The 14936-nt window shown below is 42.5% G+C and overlaps 1 protein-coding gene across 1 annotated transcript in view; it reads right to left on the bottom strand.

Moving 5' to 3' along the window:
- The window catches only part of LOC139465047 (integrin beta-PS-like), a 44373-nt gene that overhangs the window by 10492 nt on the left and 18945 nt on the right, over positions 1-14936 (bottom strand). The window contains exons 3-15 of the mRNA XM_071246741.1: positions 14537-14628; positions 13320-13430; positions 12330-12411; positions 11958-12098; positions 9608-9704; positions 9191-9284; positions 8062-8154; positions 5928-6011; positions 5108-5188; positions 4576-4761; positions 4293-4369; positions 2170-2221; positions 1204-1353 (exon numbers count right to left, since the gene is read on the bottom strand). Of these exons, the coding sequence (XP_071102842.1) occupies positions 1204-1353; positions 2170-2221; positions 4293-4369; positions 4576-4761; positions 5108-5188; positions 5928-6011; positions 8062-8154; positions 9191-9284; positions 9608-9704; positions 11958-12098; positions 12330-12411; positions 13320-13430; positions 14537-14628 (1340 nt within the window). The remainder of the gene's footprint in view (positions 1-1203; positions 1354-2169; positions 2222-4292; positions 4370-4575; positions 4762-5107; positions 5189-5927; positions 6012-8061; positions 8155-9190; positions 9285-9607; positions 9705-11957; positions 12099-12329; positions 12412-13319; positions 13431-14536; positions 14629-14936) is intronic.

The following is a 14936-nucleotide window of genomic DNA, read 5'->3' on the forward strand; positions in this document are numbered from 1 at the left end:
GTGTTCGTTCGTCAAGCCGAAGATCCGGGTTCGATTCCTGACATGCGTACAATGTGTGAAGCCCATTTCTGGTGTCCCCCGCCGTGATATTGCTGGAATATTGCTAAAAACGGCGTACAACCATACTCATTATAAATGTCTCAGAGAAGTTACACGTATACTGTACTTCCGCCTTTTAGCCTAAAAGGACAACGATGTATATACTTCAACCTCACAATGCTGCATTGCTGTAACGGAAAAAACCATCTGCGCCGCATTAGCGCACCGCCAAATACAATGGCTCTGTTATAAAAAAACAAACTATTTGCTGCGTATGTGTCCTCCACAACATCGTGTGCTGCGTATGTGTCCTCCACAACATCATGTGCTGCGTGTGTGTACCCGCAAAGAAATACATGTTGCGTCAGTGTACAACAAAATGCAATTTGCTGGTGTGTAGTACAGATGGTTGTATGTTGTGTTTACGTAAACAAATCTATATTGTGTGTTCTACAACATGCGGTGTGTGTCGTACAAAATGCGGTGTGTGTTCTACAAAATGCTGTATGCTGCGTGTGTAGAAACAAAATGATATATGCTGTATAGATGATACAAAGTGATATATGTTGTATAGATGATACAAAGTTATATATGTTGTATAGATGATACAAAATGATATATGCTGCATAGGTGATACAATATGATATATGCTATATAGATGATACAAAATGATATATGCTGTATAGATGATACAAAATGATATATGCTGTATAGATGATACAAAGTGATATATGCTGTATAGATGATACAAAATGATATATGCTGTATAGATGATACACAGTAATATATGCTGTATAGATGATACAAAATGATATATGCTGTATAGATGATACAAACTGATATATGTTGTGGATGTGATACAAAATGATGTATGCTGTATAGATGATACAAAATGATGTATGCTGTATAGGTGATACAAAATGATATATGTTGTGGAGGTGATACAAAATGATATATGATGTATAGATGATACAAAATGATATATGCTGTATAGGTGATACAAAATGATGTATGCTGTATAGGTGATACAAAATGATATATGTTGTGGAGGTGATACAAAATGATATATGCTGTATAGGTGATACAAAATGATATATGCTGTATAGGTGATACAAAATGATATATGTTGTGGTGATACAAAATGATATGCTGTGCAAGACTCACCTCCTGGCCTGGCTTCTCGCAGTCACACTCACACACAAGGTCAAGGTTCACGGTCAGCTTCTCAGACAAACCGACGGCAGCGATGTCAAATGTATGTGTCTTCTTCTTACACAGCTCGGGTGACACATTGACCTCCACGTCGAACACCACCTGAAGGTTTCAACAGTGTGACAAGCATGCAGTACGAATCAAATAAAATCCGAAATAAGACTCCCGTTATTGTTCAGCTGGTCATCTGGTCAAGCCGCCATGTTTCTTTTGGAGCACAGTTGGAGAGATGGCTCCTTGTTCACATAATGGGGCAACCGGTTTGGTACAGTTGTTCTCTGTTTGTTATTTAACGCCGCACCCAGCAATATTCCAGCTATATGAGGGTGGTCTGTAAATAATCGAGTCTGGGCCAGACAGTCCAGTGATTGATATACAATGAGCATCGATTCACGCATTTTGGATATGATGACATGCATCAACCAAGTCAGCGAGCCTGACCCCCCGACCCCCCTTAGTCGCCTCTTATGGCAAGCATGGGTTGCTGAAGACCTATTCTATCCCGGATCTTCACGAATGCTTGGTACAGTGAACTGCTGATATGATGCGAGTTGTTCTCCCGTAAACAAGCCAACAACTGACACAAAAGATTCGTTCTAAACTGAAATTGCTGACCCGTCTTTGACTGAGTGTACACATATTGGTTGAACATTTCTTTGTTGGCTGACTCGTACACATGCTGAAAGATTTCTCACTTTTGTTTGTTTGTTGTTTAACACCACACACAGCAATATTCCAGCTATATGACGGCGATCTGCAAATAATCGAGTCTGGACTAGACAATCCAGTGATTAATATCATGAGCATCTGTCGTGCTATGGTGGTCAGTGTGTCGGGGATATTTATCATATTACACTGAAGATAAATCGAGGATAATGTTGTAGGTGGATGCGCGTATGAACACAGACGTATACTTACGGATTCCCCAAGTTCTAACCCCGTGCACTCGTTCGTTATTCTTGTTTTTGTCCTGGAAGTGTAATATGTTCAAACAGTATTAACTCAAGGATTCGCGAGGTCAAGAAAAAATCGTGCAAAACATTTAGAATGGCTTTGTCTTGGATGTTACTTATCCATTACATTCGGATGTTACTTGCCCATTACATTTAGATGTTACTTGTCCATTACATTTGGATGTTACTTATTCATTACATCTAGATGTTACTTGTCCATTACATTTGGATGTTACTTGCCCATTACATTTGGATGTTACTTGCCCATTACATTTGGATGTTATTTGCCCATTACATTTGGATGTTACTTGCCCATTACATTTAGATGTTACTTGTCCATTACATTTAGATGTTACTTGTCCATTACATTTAGATGTTACTTGCCCGTTGCATTTGGATGTTACTTGCCCATTACATTTGGATGTTACTTGCCCATTACATTTGGATGTTACTTGCCCATTACATTTGGATGTTACTTGCTCATTTCATCTAGATGTTACTTGCCCATTACATTTGGATGTTACTTGCCCATTACATTTGGATGTTATTTGCCCATTACATCTAGATGTTACTTGCCCATTACATTTGGATGTTACTTACCCATAACATCTAGGTGTTACTTGCCCATTACATTTGGATGTTACTTGCCCATTACATTTGGATGTTATTTGCCCATTACATTTGGATGTTACTTGCCCATTACATTTGGATGTTACTTGCCCATTACATTTAGATATTACTTGCCCATTACATTTAGATGTTACTTGCCCCTTGCATTTGGATGTTACTTGCTCATTTCATCTAGATGTTACTTACCCATTACATTTGGATGTTACTTGCCCATTACATTTGGATGTTACTTACCCATTACATTTGGATGTTACTTGCCCATTACATTTGGATGTTACTTGCCCATTACATTTGGATGTTACTTACTCATTACATCTAGATGTTACTTGTCCATTACATTTGGATGTTACTTGACCATTACATTTAGATGTTACTTATTCATTACATCTAGATGTTACTTGTCCATTACATTTGGATGTTACTTATTCATTACATCTAGATGTTACTTGCCCATTACATTTGGATGTTACTTGCCCATTACATTTGGATGTTATTTGCCCATTACATTTGGATGTTACTTGTCCATTACATTTAGATGTTACTTGTCCATTACATTTAGATGTTACTTGCCCGTTGCATTTGGATGTTACTTGCCCATTACATTTGGATGTTACTTGCCCCTTGCATTTGGATGTTACTTGTCCATTACATTTGGATGTTACTTGCCCGTTGCATTTGGATGTTACTTGCCCATTACATTTGGATGTTACTTGCCCATTACATTTAGATGTTACTTGCCCCTTGCATTTGGATGTTACTTGCCCATTACATTTGGATGTTACTTACTCATTACATCTAGATGTTACTTGTCCATTACATTTGGATGTTACTTGCCCATTACATTTAGATGTTACTTGCCCCTTGCATTTGGATGTTACTTGCCCATTACATTTGGATGTTACTTACTCATTACATCTAGATGTTACTTGCCCATTACATTTGGATGTTACTTGCTCATTTCATCTAGATGTTACTTACCCATTACATTTGGATGTTACTTGCCCATTACATTTGGATGTTACTTGCCCATTACATTTGGATGTTACTTGCCCATTACATTTGGATGTTACTTACTCATTACATCTAGATGTTACTTGTCCATTACATTTGGATGTTACTTGCCCATTACATTTAGATGTTGCTTGCCCATTACATTTGGATGTTACTTACTCATTACATTTGGATGTTACTTACTCATTACATTTGGATGTTACTTGCCCATTACATTTAGATATTACTTGCCCATTACATTTGGATGTTACTTGTCCTTTACATTTGGATGTTACTTGCCCATTACATTTGGATGTTACTTGCCCATTACATCTGGATGTTACTTACTCATTACATCCAGATGTTACTTGTCCATTACATTTGGATGTTACTTACCCATTACATTTAGATGTTACTTGCCCATTACATTTAGATGTTACTTGCCCATTACATTTGGATGTTACTTACCCGTTGCATTTGGACTTGAATGTAACTTGGATATTTTCTGCATTTACTGGCTTAAACTCAATTTTGGACCTAAGTTTCTGAAAGAAACAAAAGAATATGTGCACCAATCAGTTATTTTCGATTAATAATTCCAACTACAAATTATTCAGTCACTTTTTACAGAAAACAAATATCAAAATCCTAAGAAAGTGATTTAATTGAAAAGACAACTTTCAATATCGTAAGATAGGTACAAAAGAGACCACAGCACAAACGTTTTCGTCAATGGAATCGAAAAACATACGTCGTAATTGTTTCTGACAAGTTCAATGATGTTTTCAGAGGCTTCTGCTAGTTTGTCGATGGCTGAGCCCTCCAGAAAACCACTTAGTTTCTGGTGAACGTTGTAGACGTTGTCCATGACGGCAAACACCACGTTGGTTCTCGTGTCCTTCACCTTCTTAGCCAGCTGACTGACGCTGGGGTAGTCCTGTGGGACATAAAGATATTACTGAGGTACTGAATTTACCGTATTTCCTCTTATGAGCAATCTGGTGCTCATTCCTTTCAGCAAATGGTGATGAAAGAGACCGAGCTATCATACACATGGATTAACCGGTTCCAAATGAATCTCCGGGTATCACATATTAAAGATGTCGCTTGTATAAATTGGAGTATGGAGGATACACAACTCGACTGTTGAATGTTCTGATCTTATGTATGGGAGATACGAATATGGGGCTGTCTTTCACAGAAGTTGGAAAACTAATTTAAATGGTTTTCTTTGTTTCATGGCGTGACCTCAGCGTGTACAGGGTAGAACGGTAATTACTTACAATGACAGTGTCAAAGCCTGAGTACTCCCCATTTGTGTCCAGGTGACACTCGCCATCGTTGCTGCCCACAGCTCCACCAAGCTGCAACAAGACATGAACAATGAGGCAGAGAAATGTCATTCTCCAGGACCTGGTCATGGCTAACTTGGGACAGTACACAGCTGCATATATCACTCGGGTCCACTCCGCTTTTATATCCATAAATATACCTCGGGAGAGTTTGGCTATTGCATGAATTTATTGTTAACCGCTCACGCCGCATATAGTTCGTATGGCACGACTGCCGAGTTGTGAAGAAATTAGGTGTACACTTCGACATGGAGACGAGAGCAAACGGGAAGAATTTGAGACTGTCCCTACGTTGTGTCATTGTGTACATTTCGTAGTATCAGCATCGTAGCGAGTCGTAGGCGTTTACCACTTGAAAATATAGAGCAAGGGAATGGTGCATATAGATCAGGGATCATAATCAAGGCATACCTAAAATTCGAACCTTTGATTAGCGGATCCTGACATTGCCAACGGGTGACAATCAGAAAAGTGAGTTTCGGCGAAATAGATAATTACCACGACCATTAGACCATCTAATATCCTTACTATGGACAGACCCTAATAAAGAAGTTGAAATCCATATATTCTCTTCCTTATCACTTCTAAATGCTTCAAAATTGTTTCATGTGGTGGATATTCTGACAAATAGTTCTCTAAAACAAATCGGCCCTAGAGTTGTGTAATATCCGGATATTCAGTCTATAATATGTGAAGGGAATGTAGGCAATGACATACGAGGTCTGTAATTATATACAAGCAGCTTGTTTACCTTGCCATCGCCGGCTAGATGGAACCAGGAGTTGGAACTGTACACAACCATACGCCGAGACCGCTTCCTCCATCCAATTGGGTCCTGTTGAAGACAAGCACTGATCAGGGGAGTCGGAACACGAGTGAGAGAGAGAAGGTGGGTGGATGAGTGGGTGAGAAAAGGTGGGTGGATGAGTGGGTGAGAGAAGGTGGGTGGATGAGTGGGTGAGAGAAGGTGGGTGGATGAGTGGGTGAGAGAAGGTGGGTGGATGAGTGGGTGAGAGAAGGTGGGTAGATGAGTGGGTGAGTGGGTGAGAGAAGGTGGGTGGATGAGTGGGTGAGTGGGTGAGAGAAGGTGGGTGGATGAGTGGGTGAGTGGGTGAGAGAAGGTGGGTGGATGAGTGGTGGGTACACGAGCGAATGTGTGAGTGGGTGAGAGAAGGTGGGTGGATGAGTGGTGGGTACACGAGCGAGTGGGTGAGAGAAGGTGGGTGGATGAGTGGTGGGTACACGAGCGAGTGGGTGAGAGAAGGTGGGTGGATGAGTGGTGGGTACACGAGCGAATGTGTGAGTGGGTGAGAGAAGGTGGGTGGTTGAGTGGTGGGTACACGAGCGAATGTGTGAGTGGGTGAGAGAAGGTGGGTGGATGAGTGGTGGGTACACGAGCGAATGTGTGAGTGGGTGAGAGAAGGTGGGTGGTTGAGTGGTGGGTACACGAGCGAATGTGTGAGTGGGTGAGAGAAGGTGGGTGGATGAGTGGTGGGTACACGAGCGAATGTGTGAGTGGGTGAGAGAAGGTGGGTGGTTGAGTGGTGGGTACACGAGCGAATGTGTGAGTGGGTGAGAGAAGGTGGGTGGATGAGTGGTGGGTACACGAGCGAATGTGTGAGTGGGTGAGAGAAGGTGGGTGGATGAGTGGTGGGTACACGAGCGAATGTGTGAGTGGGTGAGAGAAGGTGGGTGGATGAGTGGTGGGTACACGAGCGAATGTGTGAGTGGGTGAGAGAAGGTGGGTGGATGAGTGGTGGGTACACGAGCGAATGTGTGAGTGGGTGAGAGAAGGTGGGTGGATGAGTGGTGGGTACACGAGCGAATGTGTGAGTGGGTGAGAGAAGGTGGGTGGATGAGTGGTGGGTACACTAGTGAATGTGTGAGTGGGTGAGAGAAGGTGGGTGGATGAGTGGTGGGTACACGAGCGAATGTGTGAGTGGGTGAGAGAAGGTGGGTGGATGAGTGGTGGGTACACGAGCGAATGTGTGAGTGGGTGAGAGAAGGTGGGTGGATGAGTGGTGGGTACACGAGCGAATGTGTGAGTGGGTGAGAGAAGGTGGGTGGATGAGTGGTGGGTACACGAGCGAATGTGTGAGTGGGTGAGAGAAGGTGGGTGGATGAGTGGTGGGTACACGAGCGAATGTGTGAGTGGGTGAGAGAAGGTGGGTGGATGAGTGGTGGGTACACGAGCGAATGTGTGAGTGGGTGAGAGAAGGTGGGTGGATGAGTGGTGGGTACACGAGCGAATGTGTGAGTGGGTGAGAGAAGGTGGGTGGATGAGTGGTGGGTACACGAGCGAATGTGTGAGTGGGTGAGAGAAGGTGGGTGGATGAGTGGTGGGTACACGAGCGAATGTGTGAGTGGGTGAGAGAAGGTGGGTGGATGAGTGGTGGGTACACGAGCGAATGTGTGAGTGGGTGGGTGGATGAGTGGTGGGTACACTAGTGAATGTGTGAGTGGGTGAGCTCGTGAGTGAAATTGGTTTAACGCCACTTTGAACTGTTATAACAGGACATCTCACATTAAAATAGAGGAAAACGGAATTAGTGAGTAAATAGATGCTTGAGTGAGTGAGGGAAATGGGATGGGGTAGGAAGTCTTGTGTGTTTGTTGTTTAACGCCGTACTCAGCAATATTCCAGCTATATTATATGGCGGCGGTCTGTGAATAATCTAGACCGGATAAGTGATAAATAAGCGTGTGCGTGCGTGTGCGTGTGCGTGTGCGTGTGAGGTGTGTGTGTAGGGGGCTGGGTGCGTGTGTGAGTGGGCTGCAGAGTCAGTGAATGGGTTTAACGCCACGTTGAACAGTTATATCTCGGCATATCGGGATTACACGGTAAACAGGTATTTGTCCAATGCCACATACACGGCTGCACTTACATCACACGACAGCACCTGCATCATGCCGTCCATCCCCCCCTCAGGGTCGTCCAGACTCTGAGACATCATGCTTAAAGCTTCCCTCATCCGATCCTGTGCACAAAGAATCAACGTTAACAAAACACAGGTCACGTAAAGTTGAAAATACATTTCTCATCATCGTATGCGTCGCTTCGTGATTTTCTCTTATCGAACGGTCGGTCTGTATTGATTGTTTTTATCTCGTTAAAATGTTGATGTTTCTTCGAAGAATTAGTTTCTTAGTGAGAAACATGATTTCAGTTTCACGGTAAAAATTATGTTCCAAGATTCAGGATGTTTTTCAAGGACATATGCGCAATATTACATGAAAATAATGAAAAGTATGTTACATTATGTATTGTCATGTGATAAGGGTCATATGGCCTTGAATAAAATAAGCAGCTTGAATCTTGAAACGCTGAGGTTAATATACAAATCTGTACAATATCCGGTTATAGGTGCGCATGCACAGCGTCCTTATTTGGGAATAAATAAATGACAAGTAAATAGACATCCCCTGTCTCACCTCGAAAGTGTCCCGACAAGTATTATTAAACGGGTCTACTGATGTAGATTTAGGCGAGAGACATTTTAATTCAGAAACAAACTTCCATTTGAAACCTTTGATTTGGTCAATCAATCAGAATCAAGAATTAGACATATTCATGGTGGAAGAGTTGTTTTAAAACAATATTGTCAATAAACCGACACCTGTTTGCATAGTTACTCAGTGTTACATACAGTGAAACCTCGTTTGTCCGAACCCTGCCGATCAGAGGACTCTGTCTACCGATCGATTACTGTTGGTAACGTCTATATAAGGGACATAATGCTGCATTTTGAAACAGTACGGTCCGAGTTTTACTGAATTTCCAAAACGATGTAAATATGATACTGCTGCTCACTCACTATATATCACATGCGTGAGTAGCATCACTGTAAATCCCAAACATATATAATTTTTTATACTTTATGTATAAGTCTAAATGTTTTCTTCAATTATATGCTGAGGCAATGTCACTATGCGTTTGGAGAGAACCGATTCCACTTAATGTCTGAATATAGATCACAAAAGCTGTCGCACTATATTAAAAAAAACCCAACTTACCGCAAATATGGTCATGTTTTTCGTCAGTGCCATTTGGTTTTGGAAGTCATGTGGCCGGCGACATTGAACTCCAGATGGACACCTGTCTTCTAACCTAACAAAAGGATGACACGAACACCATTAGACTGACATTTAGTCCCAGAAATACAGTTATCTTATCTAAAAATATACACCTACAAAATAAATAAAAAATAAATTCCAAATGGAGAAGAGAAAAACCCTTACTTCAGCTGAGGAAATCTAGACTTACCAAACCATTCTAGACTTAAGTTGGACTCCTTTTTTATTTTTTTCTCTGGGAGACCGGCCCGAACATCGTGTTTACTCTGCCGTATCACGACATTTCTCAATTAGTCTATTTCCTTGTATACGTTTAATGACAAAGTTAGCAGAGGATAATGTGTGACATGGTCTTACATCTTCTTCGTCCAGGCGACATAGGGCATTGCGAGCTTGTCCACAAACGTTCCAAAGCCCAGTCGAAAGTCTTTTGTGATCTTAACCATAGTATTTTCTGAAACAAAACACCTCCAAATGTCAAATATATATATAAAGATTAACAAAGAAGATATGATCTTATAATGTCTGTAAGCGAATGGTTTTGAGCGAGTAAGTGAATGTGGTTTTGTCCCGCTGTCAGGAATATCCCAGTGGTTGATAGTAAGAGCATCCATCCATGTCACGTACTGTTACGAGCCGATCATCCGTATTCCTTATGCGGGTATTAAGGCAAACAGGGGTACTTGGGGCCTCTTCCGCCTCCGGAACCCATTGAGATCTACTGGGTATGAGTGAGTGAGTGAGTTGAGTTTAACGCCGCTTGAAAGAGTATTTCTGTTTCATCACGACGTGTCAGGGAGTAAAAGACGAAGTTATGCTGGTCCTAGGTGGTTACAACTTAGGTGAAACCCACGTATAAGGATATGGTGAGCACTGGTTACAGGTATCTCTCTCTCTCTCTCTCTCTCTCTTTGTGTGTGTGTGTGTGTGTGTGTGTGTGTGTGTGTGTGTGTGTGTGTGTGTGTGTGTGTGTGTGTGTGACTTATCTAAGGCTGGCTTCAGAAAGTGCGTTGCGTGTTACCTCATTCTGGTTACACACTGTGTAATGCGAGTTACCACGTGCAGGTTACATACAGCGTATGTGAGTTATCACATGCAGGTTACATACAGCGTATGTGAGTTATCACATGCAGGTTACATACAGTGTATGTGAGTTACCACATGCTGGTTACATACAGTGTATGTGAGTTATCACATGATGGTTACATACAGCGTATGTGAGTTATCACATGCAGGTTACATACAGTGTATGTGAGTTACCATATGCAGGTTACATACAGTGTATAGGAGTTACCACATGCAGGTTACATACAGTGTATAGGAGTTACCACATGCAGGTTACATACAGTGTATGTGAGTTACCACATGCAGGTTACATACAGTGTATGTGAGTTACCACATGCTGGTTACATACAGTGTATGTGAGTTATCACATGATGGTTACATACAGCGTATGTGAGTTATCACATGCAGGTTACATACAGGGTATGTGAGTTACCACATGCAGGTTACATACAGTGTATGAGAGTTACCACATGCAGGTTACATACAGTGTATGTGAGTTATCACATGCAGGTTACATACAGTGTATAGGAGTTACCACATGCAGGTTACATACAGTGTATAGGAGTTACCACATGCAGGTTACATACAGTGTATGTGAGTTACCACATGCAGGTTACATACAGTGTATGTGAGTTACCACATGCTGGTTACATACAGTGTATGTGAGTTATCACATGATGGTTACATACAGCGTATGTGAGTTATCACATGCAGGTTACATACAGTGTATGTGAGTTACCACAAGCAGGTTACATACAGTGTATGAGAGTTACCACATGCAGGTTACATACAGTGTATGTGAGTTACCACATGCAGGTTACATACAGTGTATGAGAGTTACCACATGCTGGTTACATACAGTGTATGTGATTTACCACATGCAGTTACATACAGTGGTACAGTATGTTTCTGGGTACAGTGTTTTGCTGGGTACAGACACAGTGTGTGGCTGGGTACAGTGTTCGCTTGGTACAGACTCAGTGTGTGGCTGGGTACAGTGTGTTTCTGGGTACAGTGTGTGTCTGGGTACAGACTCAGTGTGTGTCTGGGTACAGTGTTCGCTTGGTACAGACTCAGCGTGTGTCTGGGTACAGACTCAGCGGGTGTCTGGGTACAGACTCAGTGGGTGTCTGGGTACAGACTCAGTGGGTGTCTGGGTACAGTGTGTGGCTGTCTACAGTGTGTGTCTGGGTACAGTGTGTGTCTGGGTACAGTGTGTGTCTGGGTACAGTGTGTGTCTGGGTACAGTGTGTATCTGGGTACAGTGTGTGGCTGGGTACAGTGTGTGGCTGGGTACAGTGTGTGGCTGGGTACAGTGTGTGTCTGGGTACAGACTTAGTGTGTGTCTGGGTACAGTGTGTGTCTGAGGACAGTGTGTGGCTGGGTACAGACTCAGTGTGTGTCTGGGTACAGTGTGTGTCTGGGTACAGTGTGTGTCTGGGTACAGTGTGTGGCTGGGTACAGACTCAGTGTGTGTCTGGGTACAGTGTGTGTCTGGGTACAGTGTGTAGCTGGGTACAGTGTGTGTCTGGGTACAGTGTGTGTCTGGGTACAGTGTGTGTCTGGGTACAGTGTGTGTCTGGGTACAGTGTGTGGCTGGGTACAGTGTGTGGCTGGGTACAGGCTTAGTGTGTGGACTCACTCATGGCGAGGCCGAGGTTGATGAGCCTGGTCTGGGCGTCCTTCTCCTTCACCATGGAGTGGGACATGTCCAGCAGGAAGTACAGGTCCACGGGGTAGTTCTCGGCCTGCCGGAACTGAACCTTGAACTTCACAGCCTCGTCTGCAATATTGACCACCACAGTGCACTTCTGGTTTCATGTGATGAAATGCATTTATTTCTCAAAATACAGTAAAATAAAATGCCATAAACCAATTTCGTATTTATGTCCAAAAGTAGCATTTTGAAAGAACCGGTGATCATACTTTATTTTTTACTCATGTTTTATCAATATATTTGAGAATAGCCTATATTATTTCGTTCACAGTGCATTTATATTGGAGGTGTACTCACTGGGTCTAACCCTTAGGTTGATAGCCTGGGGCTGCACTTGTACAGCTTCTTCTGTACCGTCCCCTCCCTGCACTGGCTCGTCCTGCACACAACAACAGTACAATATAGAACACACACTGGAGGACACGGCACTGACATCAATGGTATTGTCATCGACCCATTGCAACCAAGTGACAGCGTCTACATGCGCCTACCGCGACGTGATGACAACGTCTCCTTGTGCACCCACAGTGACGTGATGACAGCGTCTCCTGATGCGCCTACAGTGACGTGATGGCAACGTCTAGATGCACCTACAGCGACGTGATGACAACGTCTCCTTGTGCACCTACAGTGACGTGATGACAGCGTCTCCTGATGCGCCTACAGTGACGTGATGACAGCGTCTCCTGTTGCACCCACAGTGACGTGATGACAGCGTCTCCTGATGCGCCTACAGTGACGTGATGGCAGCGTCTAGATGCACCTACAGCGACGTGATGACAACGTCTCCTTGTGCACCTACAGTGACGTGATGACAGCGTCACCTGATGCGCCTACAGTGACGTGATGACAGCGTCTCCTGTTGCACCTACAGTGACGTGGTGACAGCGTCTCCTTGTGCACCTACAGTGATGTGGTGACAGCGGCTTCAGATGCGCCTACAGTGACGTGGTGACAGCGTCTCCTGTTGCACCTACAGTGACGTGGTGACAACGTCTCCTGATGCGCCTACAGTGACGACTGATATTGCACCTACCTAGAGTGACGTGGTGACAGCGTCTCCTGATGCGCCTCCAGTGACGAGGTGCCGTCTTAAGCGAACTAAGGACGCAAGCTTAATGAACACTTCTCTGTTGACTGGGGTAATGATTCGCTGTTAGCAACCTCACTGGTATCTTCATTATCATCACCACTATTGTCATCATTATCATCATCATCATAATTATCGTGATTGTTATTACAAATACATTATACCTTGTTGTCTCCCGTGGGAGTAGACTCACTCACCTTAGTGACATTAAGACTGGAGGCTGGGGCTTGGATGTCCTCCTTCCTGCAGGCTCCTGAAGACAGCAGGTGATCCTGCAGGTCACAGCGGGATATGGACTGGTCCAAACCCTGCGATTGAAGAGTTTCAGATAAACTGGATGCGACTATTGCTTGAAATAGTCTCGTCATGTTTAGAATATCCATTAGCAAGAATGGTGTTAACAATTGCTTAACAGCACATGTAGCTACACGTATAATCTGTTTGAACAACATTATCTATGCAAAAGGTACATATCAAAGTTTGGTGTAAGGAAAATAAGACCATGGACAGGGAAATTTCGATAAGGCGATTGTGTGCTGGTGTGATACAACGGGATATTGCATTACACAGGAAGGGTATTTAAACCGTAGCTGTGACTGGAGTTGTAAAAGTATCTGACACACACACACACACACACACACACACACACACACACACACACACACACGCAATGTTCAGTAATTAATGATAACATTCTCTCCTTACAAGTGAAGTTTTACAAAATTTGAACAAGTTTTCTACAATAGCTGGATCATAATCATCCATTAAATTAATAAAACATGTGGATGTGCATTTGGTTAATTATTTCTTTGGTACAACGTGAGTGAAATATCGACTATATATTTTCAAATAAATACGGCATTGTATAATAAAAATGCACACCGAAGTTGTTCAAATTTTGTAAAGCTTCACTTGTAAGGAGAGAATGTTATCATTTATTACTGAACACTCATTGAATCTATCTATATATCTATATATATCTATATATATCTATATCTATATCTATAACTATATATATATATCTATATATCTATATATCTATATATATATGCGTATTTTGATAATGTGTGTGTTAACTTAGTGGTAGTAAAAGTAGTTGCTGTATTAAACCAATGATGTCAGGACACTGCTTCGTGTTTAGTTGTACTGTAGTACCCCTGGGTAAGGGATCACACTGAAAACATCGCTATTGCAAGGTAATATATTTAAGGACAAATGGTGTATGGTAGACTAACATTTATCTTCTGAAATTATAATTATATTTTTTAAGATGTCTTCTGATAATAAGACTAAATCTAGACTCGCCAAACTATTAGACTTGCATGGATTTTTTAAAATGTAATGTTTTAGGGTCTTTATGAGAGACCGATGTATGGTACTTGTCCTCATCCCCTCCCCCCGGCTCTCCTCTCACCTCCGAGGCGCACCAGGCACACACGGCCGATGTTCTGATGCACTCTCCACACGTGGCGGCATTGGTGCACGGGTTGCTCTCCAGTCGGGACGCTGCACAATCATAAGGCACACTAACAGCACATCACGTTACAACATACATTCAAACGCAAAAGGTAACTGCACTCATAATATTGTTCTTATTTTTTATATTTTATTTTTTTCAGATGATGGCTCAAAATATGTTTTCTCTTAAGACACAAAGTGAACTTCTTTTATTGATCGACAATTTTTGGAGTGGTATGTAAAACATATCCGGTTTTGATATTATTGTTTATGGTATGTGGATCTTAATGGAAATAAATAAGTCCGAGATGTGGCCATCTTATTAACTAAGATTCTGATGAAGACATTATTTTTCA

The sequence above is a fragment of the Haliotis cracherodii genome, unplaced genomic scaffold (assembly GCF_022045235.1).
Source record: "Haliotis cracherodii isolate W230 unplaced genomic scaffold, xgHalCrac1.p SCAF_17, whole genome shotgun sequence".
Lineage (NCBI taxonomy): Eukaryota > Metazoa > Mollusca > Gastropoda > Lepetellida > Haliotidae > Haliotis > Haliotis cracherodii.